Source organism: Bombus flavifrons, chromosome 14 (genome assembly GCF_040668555.2).
Source record: "Bombus flavifrons isolate JBK064 chromosome 14, iyBomFlav1_principal, whole genome shotgun sequence".
Taxonomy (NCBI): Eukaryota; Metazoa; Arthropoda; class Insecta; order Hymenoptera; family Apidae; genus Bombus; species Bombus flavifrons.
The window spans coordinates 6737270-6756937 of NC_138455.1; the positions used below are offsets into that span (position 1 = coordinate 6737270).

Below are 19668 nucleotides of genomic sequence, written 5' to 3' on the forward strand. Positions count from 1 at the left end.
ATAATCCATCATACTTTATATATTGTTATTTAAACGCACGTTGCAAATGATTACAAACTTGGCTATTTCGTTCATCTTCAATTCTTTCAATTCCAATTTAAATTGTCGTTATCTTGTACAAATACAATTTGGATCAATCATCATGTTTTAAACGAGGTCAACAGATGTTTTAATATTTATAAATGGGATTGTACGATTGTAATTGAAGTAGTCGGGATATTATCGATATTCCAACGATTAGATAAAGATAAAAAAAAAACGTCCGGTATCAAGATTACAATTTTTGAATAAAAATTTCTGAAAAGTTATTATTCACATAAAAATCGAGGAAACTTCTCACATCAAGAAAATAAATAATATCTCGAGTAACAATTCCCTAGAACGGCGAGGTCATTAAATAAAAATGGAGAAGATTTCTGGCACCAAGAACATATAAATGAAATTTCCAACACGAATTTCCTAGAATACTACAAAAAATTAAATATCAACAATAAAATTCTCGGAATAAAAATTTCTCGCGTCATCATCGAGTCTTCTTAGAAATCAAAGATGTAGATATATCTATGATATCAGAGGAATCCGTACCGATGTCCAGTTGACTAGCATTGGTCCTTAGATCGCGGGTGATGGTCTGCATGATCTTCAGGTCCTCTTTAATGGACTCCAGGCCAGCGACAATGTCGCTTAGATTAGTCAACGAGACCGCGTGGGAGTATTCAGCGAGTTGTTCAGTGACGATTCTACCGCTGGCCTGAAGGATGTTGTTCAGATTAATTTCCAGCTCGTCGAAATTAGTCTTGAGAAGGTTATCGATCGCCTCCTTTGTGTTGCTCAGATACAGCTTCACGTCTTTCAGGCTGATTTTCACATTGTTAGGAAACTCCTTGGTCCCATCCTGCATGTACTCGTTTGTTACAAAGGCGCAAACCACGCCAAACCTGAAAGTTACATCGAACCGTGGCTTCGTCGTGTTGTCTTTTATCAAGGGAATAAACAAATTGGAAAGCTCTCTCGATTGGGTTCGTTTCCATTACTCTTGATTGGATGTATTTATCTTTTTGTCGATACATTATTTATCGATACGGATATTCGTTTGAACATTCCTTTGAAATGTATATTGGCCAAATATAAAAGGAAATAAGTGTATATATATATATCAGTTTATTTTAAATTTGTAAATTGGAGAGGGATTAATGAGAGGAAATATCGTTCGACTATTTATTTGGGTCAATGATTAACTGAAAACTCGAGAGTAATCCTCATTATCGAAGATCCATTTAACTTATTTAATGTTTGTTACCGTGTAATGCGATATTATTTGAAAATGGGGAGTAATTGAAATTAAATCGTGGATATTCGTGGAAATCCATATTTTTACGAAGATTTATTTCATCCATTAAGTATCGTGAAGACTATATCTTGAATATTTTTACGTGTAGAAACTTTTTCTGAATATATAGTCTGATCAAAATAAATCGTAAGAAAAGGAAGTACTTACAGAATAATAGTAGCGACCGCGATGAGCACCATGCTCAGCATCACTTTCCTACAATGATCGTGTTTCTTGTCAAAGGGTTGACTTCTGGCGCCACAATGGCCAGCACACCTGCAGCAACAGAAGAACAAGCCTACGCAGGGTAAAATCGCAGCCAGGAGAAGTCCAACGAACGTTAGGCCAGCCAATCCACCGTAATGTGTCGCGACTATTTTCCATTGGGCCAAAGAATACTGGAACGTTGGTACACCATCCACAACAGTGAACATTCCTGCAACAAAGAAAGATCATTGTTACGTTGGTAGAGCTAAATATCCAGCAATAACAGATTTTGTTCTAAAATCTCTTATTTTAATTTGTTTCAAAACATCATATATAATAATTTTTTATAAAGAAGATCATTAGACCGAGAATTCATTTCTGCAATTTCTTATTTTTATAAATACAGTTGGAAAAATGGAAACCCAGCTGGAAATTTGTTCCACCCACTAAACCATCGTAACGAACGCTTTATTTTTGGTATTCTGTATAAATATTTTTAGGGAAGGAAAATTGAAGTACGGAGAGTAACAAGTAGAGTCATTGTTACTTAACGATTAAAAGTATTTTAAAAGTTATTATTTCTAATTATTTAAAAGTTTAGAATTTCAAAGACTGATGACTTTAACAGAAAATCTTAAAATTTATATGTCGATAATGGATAAGGTAGAAGACACGAATTTGTAGTGTTTCGAAAAAGGCTGAATGTCAGCTACAAGAATATGTAATAAAAAAATCCAGGTATCCATTAAAAAATTTTTAAATGTCACTTGTACAGGATATTTTAAGATCATAGCAAGATCAAAAAAAGAAAAAGATGCACGGTATGCCCCTTTCGATACCGTACGATTTCTGTCGCAAATATATTTTTTCTATCATCTTAAATAAAAGAGTAATCAGGCAAAGTTAAATAGGACACCCGGTTATATACCTAAAATTATTTTTTACACGAAGATCGTTGCACATTATGCTAGTTTAAAAATAGCGCGTCATTGGCGAAGAAAAAAAAAAGAAAAAGTGAAGCACGGAAGGAGCGAACAATCGGTGAAAGGGAAGAGAAGAGGAGCAGGAGGAGCAGCGGAGAACAGACATTAAAGAGCATATTTTCCATCTGCAACCCCGATACCGCTTTTTAGGGCGAGAACAACGGAGAAAACGAGGACACGGTCGGATGTAGGACGTAGGTCAGGAAGGGTTGCCAGGTCGAAGGGTGAACGTAATGAGAACGGAGGGAGGGAAATTTATTTCCTAGTTACTCCTGGGAAAAATGGATCAAACGTCGATGACCGGTCGGCGATGGATTAAGACCCGTGGACCGCTGCATTGATTTTCCGATGCACCATGCGGTAGACATTCTACAGGACACAGATGACCGTCAAGGTTATCCTGCGCAACACGCATTCGTCAAACGATGAGTATAACCGTTCGAAAGAAATCGATGTATCCCTAGAAGCTTAGCTTTTGTTAATAAAAAATCTGTCTCTTCGTTTCTTTAAGCTTGTCTTTAAAAAATCAATTTCGGAGGAAAGGGGAAACTTGTGAATTTTGTGGAGTGTAGCTTTATTTTACTATTTTGTACCTATTCGATTTAGTATTTCATATCTTGTGTATTTGTCCGTATATTTTCAGATTATTTCAAATACTATCGATATATAATCACGATAGTCGCATCTCGTTACGATGCTAGCGAAATTTTAAAATGTTTCGTATAATACAGTAAATTCGTGAAAAGATTCCGCAAGTGGATATTCTACAAATGTGTTTCTGCGAGTTTGAAATATTTTCAAATTTTGAAGAAAGACGAGGAATAGGAAGAAAATTTTCCACAACACAATTGGCAAGCATCTTGGCGAATGTTTATGCAATTACAGGGAACTTGAAGCTGCATATATGAAGAGAATGCATATTATTACATAAAAACATATAAAATATTCAAAATAAAGCGGTCATTATGATATGTTCACCGAGTGAAATAAATCTCTATTTTTATTTTCATTTCTCCAGTTGCATTCGTAAAAATAAGAAAGATAATCTGCCACGAATGCAATCGTCCAGTTACTACGACATGTCGCCTTGAACGACATGTACTGTTAGAATCGAATGCACGGCATGGCCAGGTTAAACCGTTTCATGCAGCTTTTGCGGAGACTGTACGACCGCAATAAATCCACCGGTGCACATGAATTCGCGTGATTCCTCGATATGCCAGCTTGCACCAGTAACTTTGCGATGCACTACGTTTAGAAACTAGTACCGACGTATTGATAAGGGTTCCTTTTGCATACGAATTGTTCCTGGCGTTTTACTAGCCGATTACCTCGAATCTCCATACCAAATATAAATCTTCGTTTCACTTTTTCTATTTCCGACCAACGAAATTAACATTGTAAAATATTACGTACAACACACATACACACATACATAGCGAATAAATATAAACTCAACACTATTCTTAGATTTTTATATTATTATATTTGTATATTTTAGATTTTTCGTGATATTGAAACAAAAGTTGACGAAATGGTTTATGCAATTTCATATTATAGAACAAAACCGAAGATACAAGGAACAAGAATGTTCCTCTTTCAAAGTGTGGAAAAAATTAAATTTCCTCTGAAAATTATATTCTTCGCTATGAAAAATAGATTCTTGGATTTTCCTTTATCTTTGATTACATCTGTCAGGTATACTATACACAAACTTATGTAAAGTTTCGTGTTGAATATCCGCCCACACGGATTTTATCCTTTTTTTAGATTCAACGATATTTTCTGTAGGTGGTTTCTCTCGATTCGTGAAGCATTTTTTGCTAGAATTCCCCACGGATTCTCGTTTGGGCTCAGATCAGGACTTAATGCTGACCATGGTAGTGGTTTTATTCCGAAATCTTGAAACTACATATTTATCATGGCAGCTAGATGAATAGGAGCATTGTCTTGTTGAAAAATTATCTTTTTGATTCCTAGTTCGGATATGAAAGACAATAATTCGCCGTGTAACATGTCCCTAACAACGACGACGGATATGCTTAAAGTATCATGTCAATTAAAACGATATTATATTATATTATACTATTATTATCTATATTTTATAATATTTATATGTTACTATGTTAAATTGAATTTCCTGTATTATTCATACGCTCGTATGGACACTGTATTCGCAAAAATATGAATTTATATAAAACCCGGCAGCTTAGTAAAACGTTAATAATACTCGTATCTAACATTTTATATATTTTATTTGCGATGAAATTAAAAATAAAAAAACAGCTACAGCCCTTTATTATTTGCACGTGCGATGCATTGTGCGAATAAAAAATTTGATATTTTATTCGAAGAAATACTATCCCTGCGATATAGTAACAATATCGATACAGGAGGGTAATGTTTAAATATCTTGAAAAATGGGGCATTTTGTCATATCGAAACGAGCCATGTAATTCGTGGCTCGAGCAGCAGTTCATCCATTTTTTCATTCTGCGGCTAGTTGATTTTAATTTACAGAGTCGAACTGAAAGCTTAATCGGTCGCAACGAAATATTTTCCACTGCGGTGCATCCAATCGGGGAAATTTATCCAAAAGAATTATTCAACTGGAAAAAAATAAACACAGTTACACTCGTTGCGAGCTTCTATTTCAACATTTAAAAGCTAAATAAAATTAACCGGACCGTAAAAGATTAAACAAAATTTTTTTCTAAAATACCTACAGCGATGCAAAAAAGTATACTTCTCTTCGTGGTACCATAGCTAAAGAAATATACATAGTAAATATATCATGAACTGTACACCTTCCCAACGATGACGTATTTGTGACTGATTGCAGTGTTCTGCCCTTTTATCGATGAGAAGTCACTAAAAAGCGAACACTAATATTCGTATTTTTTCCGTTTTTCCTCATGTTAACTATACTTAGTATTTTCTCAACAATAACAATGAGAATGATCTGCTTTCTACTTGCACTGTGTGGTAGAGAATTATCCTGCATCAAAAGTCAAATAGAACCAATTGTGAGCTATCTACCAATATATTCACCAATCGAATTATTTCCGAAAATTTTTTCACATCCTGTTAATGATGTCGAGAAGCTCAAAGTTACCGAGGAATAGTATTTTCTATGATGATATATCATACATGATAATTAACATAATCGTACATGAAAAAGCCCTGAACGTATGCAAATGTCTTTTTATTTCTTTATCTGTTGTAACGTAAAGAGAAGTTGCGAAAAATTGTTCACACCGCTGTAAATATTTTGCATCTTTTACGGTTCTGTTAATCCTATTTAGCGAACAAATGTTGGAATGAAAGCTTGCAACCACTGTAACTACGTGTTCGCTTTTTCCTGGTTGAATAATTCTTTTGAATAAATTATCCATATATCTTTTATACGTATTTTTCACGATGATTTTCATCTACGAAAATTGAAAAACCTCGGTTAGATTGTTTCAACGTCTGACGGAAAAGAGATTCAGTGGTGAACAGGGCAATTTAGTGGAGGTCAGTGCGAACCAATTCTACGAATTGTGGGACAGAGAGCTAGTCAGTGATAGTGAGTGATAATAGCGCGAGCAGTAAGAGCGTCGTTAACGCTTTTATATACGAGTTTGTATCAGGGGAACGCAGGGAAGTGCTTGTTCTTGCAATCGTTCCTGGGGGAATAGTCGACGATGTGTGTTTCCGTTGAAAGTTTGCGACGTATAAAACCATCATAAATGAACGCATTTTTAAACATTAAGAAACTTACAGCAATTAGTATCCTCTTTTTTCTTTGTTAATTCCTAATAGAGTTCATGGTATTTTGATAAGGATCTTTTACAAAGTGAATTTCATTGAGTCAAGTATCTGGCAATAAATATTTTAGAAATGTGTGAAATTATAAAATTTAGAACATTTATGCCCCGAACAGAGTTTAATATCTATCGATAAATACAAGATTTTCTGTAAAGAAAATTTCACTGAAACAAATACATCTTGTGATAGGTTTTTTAAAAATCTAAATGAAAAATTACAAAACCGATATTTGTTTTCCAGAATTTATTCCTTTATTTGCCAACATTATATATTCAGCAAATAATTTTTTGCACATTACCAAATAGTTCCTTAATATTTTTGAAAAAATTCTTTGAATCGTATCACTTTTAAAATGCATGTCTGGTATTTGTAACAATGTACTTGTATGATCTAGAACATAAAATAAAATAAAATTCCTTCTAGTTTTCAAACAAATGTAACGAGTAAGTGTCTTGACTCAGCTTTGTTTATGGGCAACATTGTACATCCACTTCTGAAGTCTATTTTTCTACGTTCCTCCACAAATACTTCCTTTTCTACACGATTCGCGAGAAGAAATACCAAAATTCATCTCTTAAGACATAAAGAATGGATTCCTTTAATATTTCTCATCCTTCCTTACGTAAAGGAAAAGTTGTACGAAAGCGGTGTTTATTCACGACACGTTTTAGCTACTTTTCCTTCGCGTGTTTTGGCTGTGTTACCGGTATCGCCGTAACTTCCAAGATAGTGGACATTTGTATCGCCTATGGATCCTTTTCATACTTTTGCTGTCCGCTATCCACCAACTTTCGAAAAACCCGAGCTGTTTGATAAATTAGTACGTCTCTCAAAGGCTCCTGTGTAATCTGTTAAGCAAAACCGCATTGAAATCCTTTTCACTGGCGAAAAGAAGCAGAGTGAATTTAAAGGAAGTCCAGTTTCCATCGCAAGACACTTGCTTCAACGAAATCCACTTCGCATAAAATTTTTAATTTATCGAAACATCTTAAACTCTGCGAATTAAGAAGAAACGAAGATAAAAGAAAAATAATATTTGCCGTAAATTTGTACAAATGTTTCCTTCGTTGATTATTTCGAAATAAAAAGAAACACGAAGAAAAAAAGGAAAACAGAGGAAAAATAGAAAATTCTAATAGACAGCTCAGTTACACTGAGCTATGATACTTTTGAAACACTTGATTTATAATAATAACTAGAACATTTGAGAAATTGCAAAATAATAACCAGAAGATAAAAGCTGTGGAAAAAGATTAAAGTGTTTTTTGTTTTCATGCTTATGGTTGGTAATGTAGATGTTGTAGAAGATCACGATAGAAACCTACGATAGGGTATTAGCATAATCACGGTGGAGGTCAATGACTGGGAAATCGATCGAAACCCTGGACGACAGTGAGTCTGTTGCACCGGTGCAACGAGCGTTCACCTGACTGTAATGCCCTTCTTTAATTATTCAAAGGATTTTCCAACCGCAGTTCTTTGACCCACCTTCTTTATTATCCACTACAATAGATTTTTATATTAATCATTTGCCAATTATATACACGAGGGATATTTTTATATTGAAAAAACAACGAGGAAAATTAAAATTAGCGAAATGATATTCTTGCGATAAACAAGAATTTTCTCTCCTTCAATAACGATAAATTATCAATTTTATATCAATCAAATACTAATTATGTGTACGAAGGATATTTATAAATTAAGATAATGACGATTAAGGTTAAAATTACACAATTAAGGTTTCTATAATAAACGATGAATTCGTTTTACAATTAGACTACTAAAAAAATATTTATTTCGACAACTTCAAATTTGGTAATGATGAAATATATTAACATTTGAATTTGATATCTTTGTTTGAGAAATCGGAAAAATGTTCGATTGTTTGTGGTTGATAATTTTTATTTGTCATTTCTCGTGTACTTAATACCATTACACGATGCCGTAATCATGGCTTTGTAACACGAGAAAACCTCGACCTCCGTGCTCAGTCGATTTCCGGTTCACAACGATGCACGAGGACTAACCAGCAACGTTAGCGGAAGATCACCTTTCTGATGAAACGCTTGAACACGTAAACGACGAAGATAATCTAATTAAGAAATCTAATTCAAATATCTAATCAAAGTATTCGTCGCATTTTAATAATCAACTTATCTTCTTCATCTTGACGAAAGTTTCGAAAGCGAAACTTCTTATCTTGAATATTTACTTTTTATCTTAAAATCAACGCAAGTAGATTGAATTAATTATAACTAGAGCGAGGAATTGTATGTAAAACGATTTTCCATCTAGGTTCTATTTTCTTAATTACGTTCTGAAATATAATTTGCATAAAATTCTGCGAGCTAATCTTAACGCGAGCTGTTTAAATAATAAACATTGATAGATAATAACTTGGATTTCGAATGAATTCGATCGTTTATTTTCAACTTAATTTCGTTAAATTGATATTTCAGTGTTAGATGAAATTGATATTTTACGAACATTGATACTATGGAGCTTATCCGAGTAGCCTAATATCTGAAACGTAATAATTTACAAAAATTGATAGTTTAAAATAAAGTACATGGTATGGATCGTCCACGCATATCCTTTTTTCAAATATCATTGGAAATTCTATTCTAAGATCATGACACGAACAACTTTGAAAGAAAAATTTTCGATGAAATAGAAAAAGATAACAGACTGTTGTATTAATCTATGTTTTGGTAGCTGAAGTTCTACCGTACCAAGAAAACGATTGAGGTATGAAGGTTCCCAGTACAATTAAGAGTCAAGGCTGTTTCACAAGGAAAACGGTTTTAAATCCGCCCAACCGAGTCGCTTTTCACGTTATTATCCGAACCTTCCTTCCTGTAATCCCAAAGGAGGCGATCGCTATTACTGTAATGAAGAAATCCATTAACTTTCAGTACGGTAAATATTGGTACAGCATGTATTTTCATCGAATATTTCCACTTGGTTGCTCGTTGATACGCGATGTTATCGATTTATTAGCTCATCGCAAACTTACAAAGAATTACACACCGGCTATCGAAAGTATTTGAACACTTACCATAGGAAACTTTTATGTTCATATTACACGTATGTGTTATGAGAAACATTTTGAATCTCACTAGCACTGTCGTGATTATGTTGCGAAAATAAAAAAAACACATAAAATAAAGGAATAAAAAGTATCATGGCATGTAGATTTTTATGAATATATTATGTCTCTTATATTTAATATTTTCAAGTTTCATCAGAATCATAACGAAATACACTTGTTATGATTATGTTGGTATAATATGAAATACAAAAATTATGAAATTTTTAATGGACAAATATTACTAATATATGTAATAAAAAATGAAAATACAGCATGAATAGTTATCTAGAACATATAATGAATGTTAAACGTGATTCCACTGAATATTACGTTTATTAATGTAATTTTCAATAAAAAATCAGAAAATTTCTATTCAAATTAATATTCACATAGTCAGTGATAAAGAGCACACGCAGGAGCATATAAAAAAACCTTTATATACTTTCATACATTTTATAAACTTCCAGATTTATTTTAAACGGTACCAAGATAATGTTACTCGAGTCTCCTAATATAATTTCAAAATGTACCATACAACGCACTTGGTATATTTATAAAATGTTTCTACAAGTGTTCGAACACTTTTTTCAGCCACTGTGTACTTAATCCAGAAATTGAATAAAAAACAAGTCTGGTGATATAAAAATTGCTGCTTCAATTACTTTTTCATTTAATGATAGCGTTTTTCATTTACAGACAAGAAATTCGATATACCAGGGTAACGAAATACCTTTGTGATAAATTACGAGGGACGGCAGTGAAGAAAAAAGTCCATTGAAGAGGATCCACATGATTTGTAACTCGAGTTCGCGTCGTTCTTTTCCCTTTGCTTCGTTTTTCCAAGGTCCGCTAGACACACATCTCATTATTTTCGAGGACAAAGTGGTTCGCGCTTTCCTCCCTGGCTAAAAACCCGAAGACACTTCCGCTTCTAGTCTTGTCACGCAGCTTTCGCCCCCTTTTCGTTTTGTTTTTCCGCGGCGCGCCTTCGTTTGTGAAACAAGACTATTCACCGTGCAAACGGGTGCTCGAGTCGTTAGGAGAAATCTTTATCGACGTTGCGATTAAAGTAAATCGCCGCTTAATTTCTTGCAAATTATTCTTCTCACGATTCGCGATTAAGCGACATTATCGATCGATGAATGTCGAATAAATCGAAAGGAAGCTTTAAGATGTACGCTTTTAGGGAAGGCGTGAACAAATGGAGAAGATGAGAAATCGGAGATAATTAGTGGATCAATCGATACATTTGCAATTCATCATTTTTTGTTAGAATTGTAATCTTTCTCCCGAACTTTCGTTTCGAGTATTTTAAACAATCGTGGAAATGTGAAGATGTTGCAATAATTCGTAGCAGAAATCGAAATACAGTGGTTCTCAATCTACGAGAGACAGCAATACTTTTTTACGAAACTTTTTTACACTTTTTTTTTAAATTATAATTCTTCTCAACTTAGCTCACTGAACGATTAAAATTTATCAAAAAGGATGGATTAAATATTTGCAAACATTTTTAGACGACGAAAGCTCTTTCGGCCGCTCCAACAGGTTTGAAAAAATTAATTCGTTTCATAACCTGGTCCAACTTCTTTGGCAAACTTTGAGCATCAAACAAATTGCGAAATTCTAATGATTTTTTTAATAAACTTAAAAAGTAATAAAAAAATAGTCAAAAAAGACGAACGATTGCCTTCTTAATGAAATGATAAGAAGCAAATTAGTTTCTCACGTTCTGTCAATTAATTTCTATCATTTTGTAGATAAAGTAAATGTGTTAGCTGACGATGTTCGAAATTCCAAATTGTTTCGGTTGTTGAATACACGGCAAGATTTGAGGCGAGACTGACATGTTACGAAGAGGACAGTGGTCTGGTCGAAGTTTCCGGTACATTGTCCGAAAAGGAAACGCGATCCTAGGACGTGGAGGAACGTTCGAGTAGTCGGTGAGTTGTGACAAGTTTAAATGAAAAGAAAAGCAACGGAAGAAAGTAAAGAAAGGAAGCTATAAACTCAGGAGTCTACTCTTCCTTGTAATTAATTATTTTTAGCGTTTCTTTTTTAAATCGTGGATATAAAGAGATTGAATTGGAGAACGAGACAAAGCCAATGGTTTTCTGTTACACGATCAGGGAAGCGTGATGCGTATAGGAAAAAAGGGGTGTACTTGTATCAAGGAAGCCAATAAAGCTCCAGGTGAAGTGCTACAAGTATTGCATAACGCTGTAAGACGATAAATCCAAGTTTAGAATTGTCTAATGTTATCTGTCATCTAGCAGACCATGTGGAAAAGCATTCTTTTACCATTCTCTTATGCGATAACGAAATACAATGTGTACACGTATTTCAGAGACATGATTTCTCGCTACCTTCGAACGTAAATGCGTGTATCTATAGAATCACAAACGTTCGATCGAATATAACTTTGCGTATTTATAGAACTTCAAATGGCAGTTGATATTAGATTTATGCAGATTCTGAACGGCGAGGTGATGGAAAAGCAATCTCAGATATTCTGAAGATGACGCGTTTTAAGGAGATTCGCAGTTCTTGAAAAATTGTAGGTTTTGAAAGCTCGACATTTCGCAGCTTGTAAACGCGAAAGCCTAAGAATGTCCACGTTTTACGATCCGAAGGCTGGTAAGTTTACGGATTTCAAGATTGGGAAATTTGAAAACCTCGAGGTTTCGTAGATTCGAAAGCTTGGAATTTTGGATATTTTAAGATTCGGAAGGTTCGAAAGTTCTTAATCAGACGACTTGAGAATCAGGAAATTTCAAGTTTCGAAACTTCGCAAACCGCACGATTCTACGATAGGATTTAAACGTTTGGAGATTTAAAAATCTGACAGCTTGAAAATTCAAGTGTTTGCGAATTCGACAGCTGGAGGATAAAAATTTTGCAATTTGCGCGACCGCAATGCGTACATCGCGAATTCCATCTAACAATTCTCCTTCTAACGTCCAAATAAGGAATGAAAAATGGTCTTACACGTGGAAAGGCGAATAATTTAGGGAGGCAGTTATGCAGATAGGAAGGGCAGGCGATATTACGGTACCTAACACGTAACGCGGTTATAAGTCAGAGTCTCGGAACGAGGCCTAATAGTGGAATACGGCTTTCTCCGGTTGGAACGAGGTAAAATCACCGCGAGGCCATTCCGGTAATCGCGGCCGTCCACCACTGTCCTTCGTCTAGGAATATGTAAGCGCTTAGAAAGTCATTAACGCTTCCCACGCGGCTCCGCTGCTTGCACAATGCGCCATAGACTCGTATTTATCGATGAATGTAACGAGATACGAATGCAAGAAATAAACATGCAACGCCAATCATCGAGCATATATTCGAAAGTTTTGCCCGGCAAACAGATTACGTGTGCTTTTTCATTCATGCTGTTACGTAGGTAAATCATTCAGAAGCAGCGAAGCAACTGGTCAAATTCAAAATTGGAAAACGGAGAAAAGCGATCACACTTTACAATTTCTATCTTTCAAAATTTGTCTCCGGATTTACTATTACTAATACCTTGTGCTTCTCTTTTCTCTGTTTGTTTGTCGATGGACAAAAGAGCGAGTCACTTATTTCCTGAAAATCGAACGTTAATCACGTTGGTGCTCGATGAAATCGCGAAAGTGATCAAATGTGGCGTTGAATCGTTTCAACTTCTGAGAAGCTGGTACAGTGAGTCATACAAGTGACGATGTAGATATTTGATTTCTTTTTGGAATTCTTTTTGTATGGAAGTTTCGTAGATCGAGACAGACGTAATATTTAACGCGATTAATAAGAGAAACGTGGATCAAGGTAATAACGACGAGAAGTAACGGGACTGATTTCAACCTCGACAAGTTTCATTGGAATGACGTGTATTTAAGAAAAAAGATAATCTGGAAGGAATATCGTACTGTGTCTTGTGAGTTAGAAATAAATAATGTTTGAAAGGATGAAAGAATAAAGAACTGAATCGTTTTTTAACTCAACAAAAAAAAAAAAAAAAAAAAAAAAATAGGAATTACAGCAAAACATTTTCTCTTTCGTTTTCTATTATTCCTCATTTAGGGCAGTTGTGTTTCACAATATCAAATTTTGAATTTAACATGTTTTCGTATGCTCCTATGTGCACTTTTTATCACTGGCTATGTCAGTATTAATTTAAATAAAAATTTCTCGTGCTTTACAGTAGTTACAAGAAATCGAGGTACTACGAACTTTTACAGTTTTTCAGACTGTAAAAATGAAAAGTTCGTTATACACCTCAATTTTCTATAATTATTGTAAAACTCGGGAAATTTTAATTCAAATTAGTACTGGCATAGTGAGTGATAACGGGCAGTATTATGTATTACTAAAGATTATAAGGAAAAAGTTGAACATGATGCAGAATAGAGAGAATAATAACATGTTTTATTCATAATAACATGTTTATGATATAATATTTATGAGAAAATATGAAGTTGTGACGTTATATATGGAAAAATAAATTTTCGTTTCCTGAGAAATGCAAAGCTTCTGTTTCCAATTTACAAAATCTTCGTGGCCTAGAATCTGGTCAACCTTTTTTTTTAAATTCTTTTTGAAACGAGAATTTCGAAACAATTTCTTGCATCGACGTCTTTAAATTAATATTTTCAGTTGCCATAGTTGCTTCCTTCTTCTTTTTATTGAAATTCACGAAACATACAGGTCCACGTATATGTGCATGTATGTTCTTTATTCAAGGTTTCTATTCTACCCTTACTTTCTCAATCTCTTTGAAGTTTGCATTAGAAAATTGCACTCGCTCGTTAAAACTTGGAAACTACGAAAGTGGATAACTAACAAATACTAAGGTTTGGTAAAAATAAGAACGAAGCCAGAGAAAAAAAGTTAGAGAACAAAGTAAAAATTTATGAGACAGCCTAATATTCGAAATCCTGAAAATTTCGTTTATATATTCTTTATTTCACTTTGCATATTGCTTATTTAAAGTTCCAGTTACCATTTTTCTCTTACTTTCTCTATCTCTTTGAAGTTTACATGAAAAAGTTGCAATTTGCTTACTGAAACTTGAACACTACAAAAATTAAGTTTGGTTCGAAAATTAAGAAGAAAGTTAGAATTTATGAAGCGACTTGATACTTGAAACGTGGAAAATCTCTCGTTTCCATCTTTCGTACAAAATTAATCGCGCTTCTATCTATCGATCACATTAAATATGAAAAATTACTTAAAAAGAATTTCCAAAAGGATTGGCTGAGATCTGGAACGACCAGACGAAACTATCAGATATCGGACGTCGCAAAAGACTGCGACTTATATCCAGATGAACGATAATTTCCATAGGTTACGACATCGAGACCAGATGAGAAAACCTACGCGCGGAATGAAAGTAACCGAGAAGTCCGCAAAACACAGGACAGAAAGTATCTCTCCTTCGTGGAACAAAACCGCAGCCAGAGTTGCGAGAACGTTATTCTACCGGAAGCTGGGGGTTCCCCTAACACCTAGACAAAACGAAAGGGAACAGACCAGGGAGAGAAAAAATGGAGGGAGACGAACAAACACCGGTTCAGTGGACTCGACGATGAAAGAAGACGATGAGATCACCTGCGAGAGCACGGATGAATCAGCGACTCGTGTACCTAGTGATGGGACTGAATTGATGATACTCAAACAATTTGATATGCTACAGTGACTCACGAAAGTATTTGGACACTTTGTTATAGAAGACTTTTGTGTATGTGTTGTATGTGTTATGTAAAACATTTTCAAAATTCACTATCATTACAATGGTACACACTCGAGCGATCATGATTACGGTGTTGATAAAGCTTGAAACAAATATGAAAATATATATAGAAGATATGAAATATTTACTGCTAACGTATATATGGATAATTGACTGTTTTAAATACATTATTGGTTTTGGAGATTATGGAGTATACATTGTCAAATTTGATTTGAGATTTATCAATGTTAATCATGATTGTCGGGTCTCGTTGCAATGACAGTGAAATTTCAAAATGTTTCGTATCACACTCATATCTGACATATTCATAAGAGATTTCTGTGAGTGTCATAATACTTTTCATTCATTTATTTTATGATTTTTATTAAGTGCCTTTTATATGCATGCAATATGTACCCTGTAACTTCTATATACATCTTCGGATTGGTTTCAAATTTTATCAATATTATCACAACGACCACATTGCATTATGATGTTAATGAAATTTCCAAATGTCTCCTACAAAACACATGATACATTCATAAATGATTTCTATAGATGTTCGAATATCTTTTATTCATTTATTTTATACGTTTGTAACGTACTACATCTTGCGATCTTTCTATACATTTCCAAATTGCTTGCAAACTTTGCCAATATAATCATGACATTATAATGCCAATGAAATTTCAAAATGTTTCGTATAATATATGTATTAGCGTTAGTGAAATTTAAAAATTCTCTGCATAACACGTACAATATGTACGTAAAAATGTTCTATGCTAACTATCGCTTCCAACTTTTACCGATATAACAATGAAAATTCCATTTCACTACGATTTTAATGAGATTTCAAAGTGATAACGAAATTTAAAATTACTTTCTATACAATACACGATATGTGCATTAAGGTTTTCCTATGCTAATTATTCAAATATTAATTTGATCCACGTTTTTCATACGATACGAGATCTGTAAGGTATTATCGATAGGTATGAACGCGGTATCAGTCCAACACTACGAGTAGCGGGCTTCTGCAGGATCCTAACGGCACCACTCGAGAAATTAACGACCTCGGCTCGTGCACGAGCACCGGGCACGCGCACGGGTCGCGTATTAAAAAAAAGAGCTGAAACCGTAAGAGAAGGAGAGACAAAAAGAGAGTAGGAAATAAAAATCGAGCACTGGCAATGGAAGGGTAGATGGAACGCGTATAGAACAAGAGCGTCCTCGAAAATCCTGCGTCGCCGGAGGGAGGAATTCTGTGCTCGTGGAAAGGATCGATCGTACACGCGGGGAAAATTGCAACTGCGCCGCCGACTCACGCGCGGGTCAACTCGTTACGCGATTAATCTTCCTAACTGCTCGATTATGCTCGTTCCCAATTGCTGAACTGAAAATAATACAGTGCTGTTTGTAGGCAAAGAAATTGTAAATTGTGTTGGAATTCTACCGAGCCTTCAATTCTTCTTTAATGATATTGTATGTTAAATGAACATTGGTTCGTCAAATTGCATTGATTATTATTAATACAATGGACCGAATCGACATGAAATATGGAAAATAAACGTAATAATGCGAAGAAAGATTGAATCTTCAACCACGCACTTTATAAAAAAGTCAATAAAATTTCCGAAAAGTGAAACATTAAAAATGTAGAAAATTTCTATGAAACGTTATGAATTGATAATTTAATAAAGCTGGCAATTGAGCTTTTCGGAAATTCGAAATTCAAGCTAGTCAGGTGCACTTTTTGTAAATTTCTCAATTGTATTATCCAGATATCCAATAAATATTCGATCCTCCAAGAAACAAACGACGTGCTTCTATAAATTCGCTCGTTGGAAAAAATGACATAGATGAAAATGAATATAAAATATAAATTTCATATGTTATATATGTTAAAAAGCAATGCTTATTACGTTCTCGCTGTTCCCAACTTTCCAATTTCGGAATTCGGTTTAATGTAACTTCTAAATGGCTCAATTTCCTTACTTTCTATACTCCTTTAGCTTTATAATATTCTTGGCGAATAATTAGTAAGCAAAACAAACATAAGCCAATCGTAATTCAGAATTTAAAACTCGCAAGAAATATCTGCGATGTTGAAACTTGGCTATACGTTTCGAAATTTGCTTTTCATATCGATCTTGCAAAATACACAGGCTAAGAGCTCGGCAATGAAGCCAACGAACGACGAAATTTTCACGTCAGCGTAATGCTGTAATGAATATTAATCGATTATATATCAGCGGTCTAAACGAGAGTAGATCGTAAGAGGAGGCGGGTTGATCGCGGGGCGGCCAACAAACTCTTCGACTCCTTTCGATTTCAATATTTATGACGTTCTGAGTGGCCCGTTTCTTTGTCGTGGAGGCGGCAGTGCACGGCTGCATTCAACCAGGCACAAAAGGAACCGTAACGCGAGCGACCAAAGAGGAGAAAATGAGAGAAAGAAAGAAGCGGTGGTGTTGCTCCCTACGCTCGTAAGTCCGTGAAGATTTGAACGCTTCTAATTATCGTAAATATACAGAGTGTCCATTTTAATATTTATGAATTTTGTCAGCGTGTTCTATGGATAAAATACCATGTAGCAGATAGTCCATAAAAGAAAAAAAGATATGAAACGCGATAAAAAATAGTCTCTTCTTTAACAAGCGAATCCCGGTGAACCGATACACGCCGATACTGATGAAACAATACTAATACATATTCGTTAGACCTACCTAAGAGCGTAGCCGTAATTTGTACGTGCCAGTTCTTTACTTCAAGGGATAAATCGACCCTTTTATCCGAGTCGGGCCTTTTAGGCAAGTGTTTATACATCGTAAACGACAAAAGATATCAAACGCTGGCTGAAATAAACGTTACACCGTGTCTTGAGACCTATAAGTCTGTGCGAAAATGTTTTTGTAAAGATCATCTTTTCTAAGAAAGCTTGAAACGTAAAATACTTTCGCAAAAGTACAGTTGCTGAAAGGACGAGAGGAAAGGTTGAGAAAAGAAAGTTCCGCAGGAACCTGTAACACGGTTGCAAGTTTCGATGACGTCCCAGAAATGAGACAGTCAGCGTGTCAAATGCATTGTCTGTAGTTTCGTTGATCTCGAAGAGCCGTTTTCATTTCACAACAATTTAATGAAGCGAACCTTCCCCTTTCTTCGTATTAAACAGTTGCATGTTAAACAATAGACCGAGCTAATTGGTTCGCTGTTCCAGCGTTACTTGCACAGAGCTGACTTGTTCGTTCCGTGATAGGCCCACTTGCGAGAGATAAGAACGCAAGGCTGCTACGTTGATAATTTCGGATGGTCGTTAACAAACCAGTTTCATGAATGGTGCATAATTTATTGGAAAATTCGAAGAATTTCTACCTAATGGCACTGAAAACTCTTTCTCAGATTTTTCGAAATTAATTAATAAAACCTTTATTTGTATTGCTGGAAAGCTTAAACATCTGGCTAAAGTATCGCTCGTATAATAAATTAAGGAGTGTAATAAGCGTGCGTGTATTTTTTTCCAAGCTTTTTTACAGCCGAAAACAATAAGAAATCGGGTCACGGAATGAGAGAACCGTTATGCGCAGCGCGTTAGTGAAAAACCATATTGCCAGCGGAAGGTTAATAACGAAGAAAATAAATGGCTTTAATATTTCTTTTACCGATCCGCGATAAAAGAATTTTTCTTACGGTCCAGATACAATAAGGAGAAGACTAAATGGCTTTAGAATGATAGAAAAGAGCAAGAAGCTCGCGAGCATCTGCAACGTTGCGATTCCAAGCTGCGCGCGTAGATACACAATACTGATCGAGCGATTCGTAGAAGTTATTTGAAGAAGATAAAACTGCAGCAAATCTAATCTCTGCGAGAGAAACTTCCCGAGAGGTTCTTCTCTCATAAATTGTTCCTTCGAACGTTTCAGAAATAAGACGTGTGATAGGATTCGCCATGGACAGGTACAGTAAGTAAACAGCGACGTATAGACGCGTGAATAGGAAAACAGAGCAAGAAAGAACGAATTTCGTATGCGTTTCGTGGATTAGTGGTAGGTTGTCTTTCTCATGTTCCTAATTACTTTAACGACCAATGTCCCGAGTGGAAAGTTAATTTCGTGCTGTAATCGTAGCTGGTAACTGCTACGGTCACGTTGCGCCTCGTTCCAGGCATCATTATACCAGAGTTGCGTATGCATAGGAACGCGGTGACTGCGATACTCGCTGCGGTAACATCCTCGTGACAAATATTATTATTTCAAAAGGAAATATTATTCTTCGTTCGTGTTTTCAATGCTCTGCAAAGTTGTATTTACTCCGCGATGCCAGGAAGATTATTTTGCTGTTCGTGTTTTTAATGATCCTTCAAATTCTATTAACCCTACGAATATAAAAAAAATTATTTCTCTTTCGTGAATTTGATGATCTGCAAAGTCCTGTCGACCCTACGATGTCAGGAAGCTTCTCTTCCGCTCGTGTTTTTAGTCACTTGGAAAATTCTATTAACCCTACGATGCTAGGAAAATTATTTCTCGTTTATGTTTTTAGT

General features: G+C 35.0%; 1 protein-coding gene across 6 annotated transcripts in view; it reads right to left on the bottom strand.

The window, feature by feature from the left end:
- The window catches only part of LOC138186703 (prominin-like protein), a 71808-nt gene that overhangs the window by 15390 nt on the left and 36750 nt on the right, over positions 1 to 19668 (bottom strand). For all 6 annotated transcript variants that reach the window (XR_011174968.1, XM_069126811.1, XM_069126808.1 and 3 more), the window contains exons 2-3: positions 1499 to 1766; positions 586 to 938 (exon numbers count right to left, since the gene is read on the bottom strand). Coding sequence is in view for 5 of the 6 variants with exons in the window: in XM_069126811.1 (XP_068982912.1) it covers positions 586 to 938; positions 1499 to 1766 (621 nt within the window). In the remaining variant the exon portion in view is untranslated. The remainder of the gene's footprint in view (positions 1 to 585; positions 939 to 1498; positions 1767 to 19668) is intronic.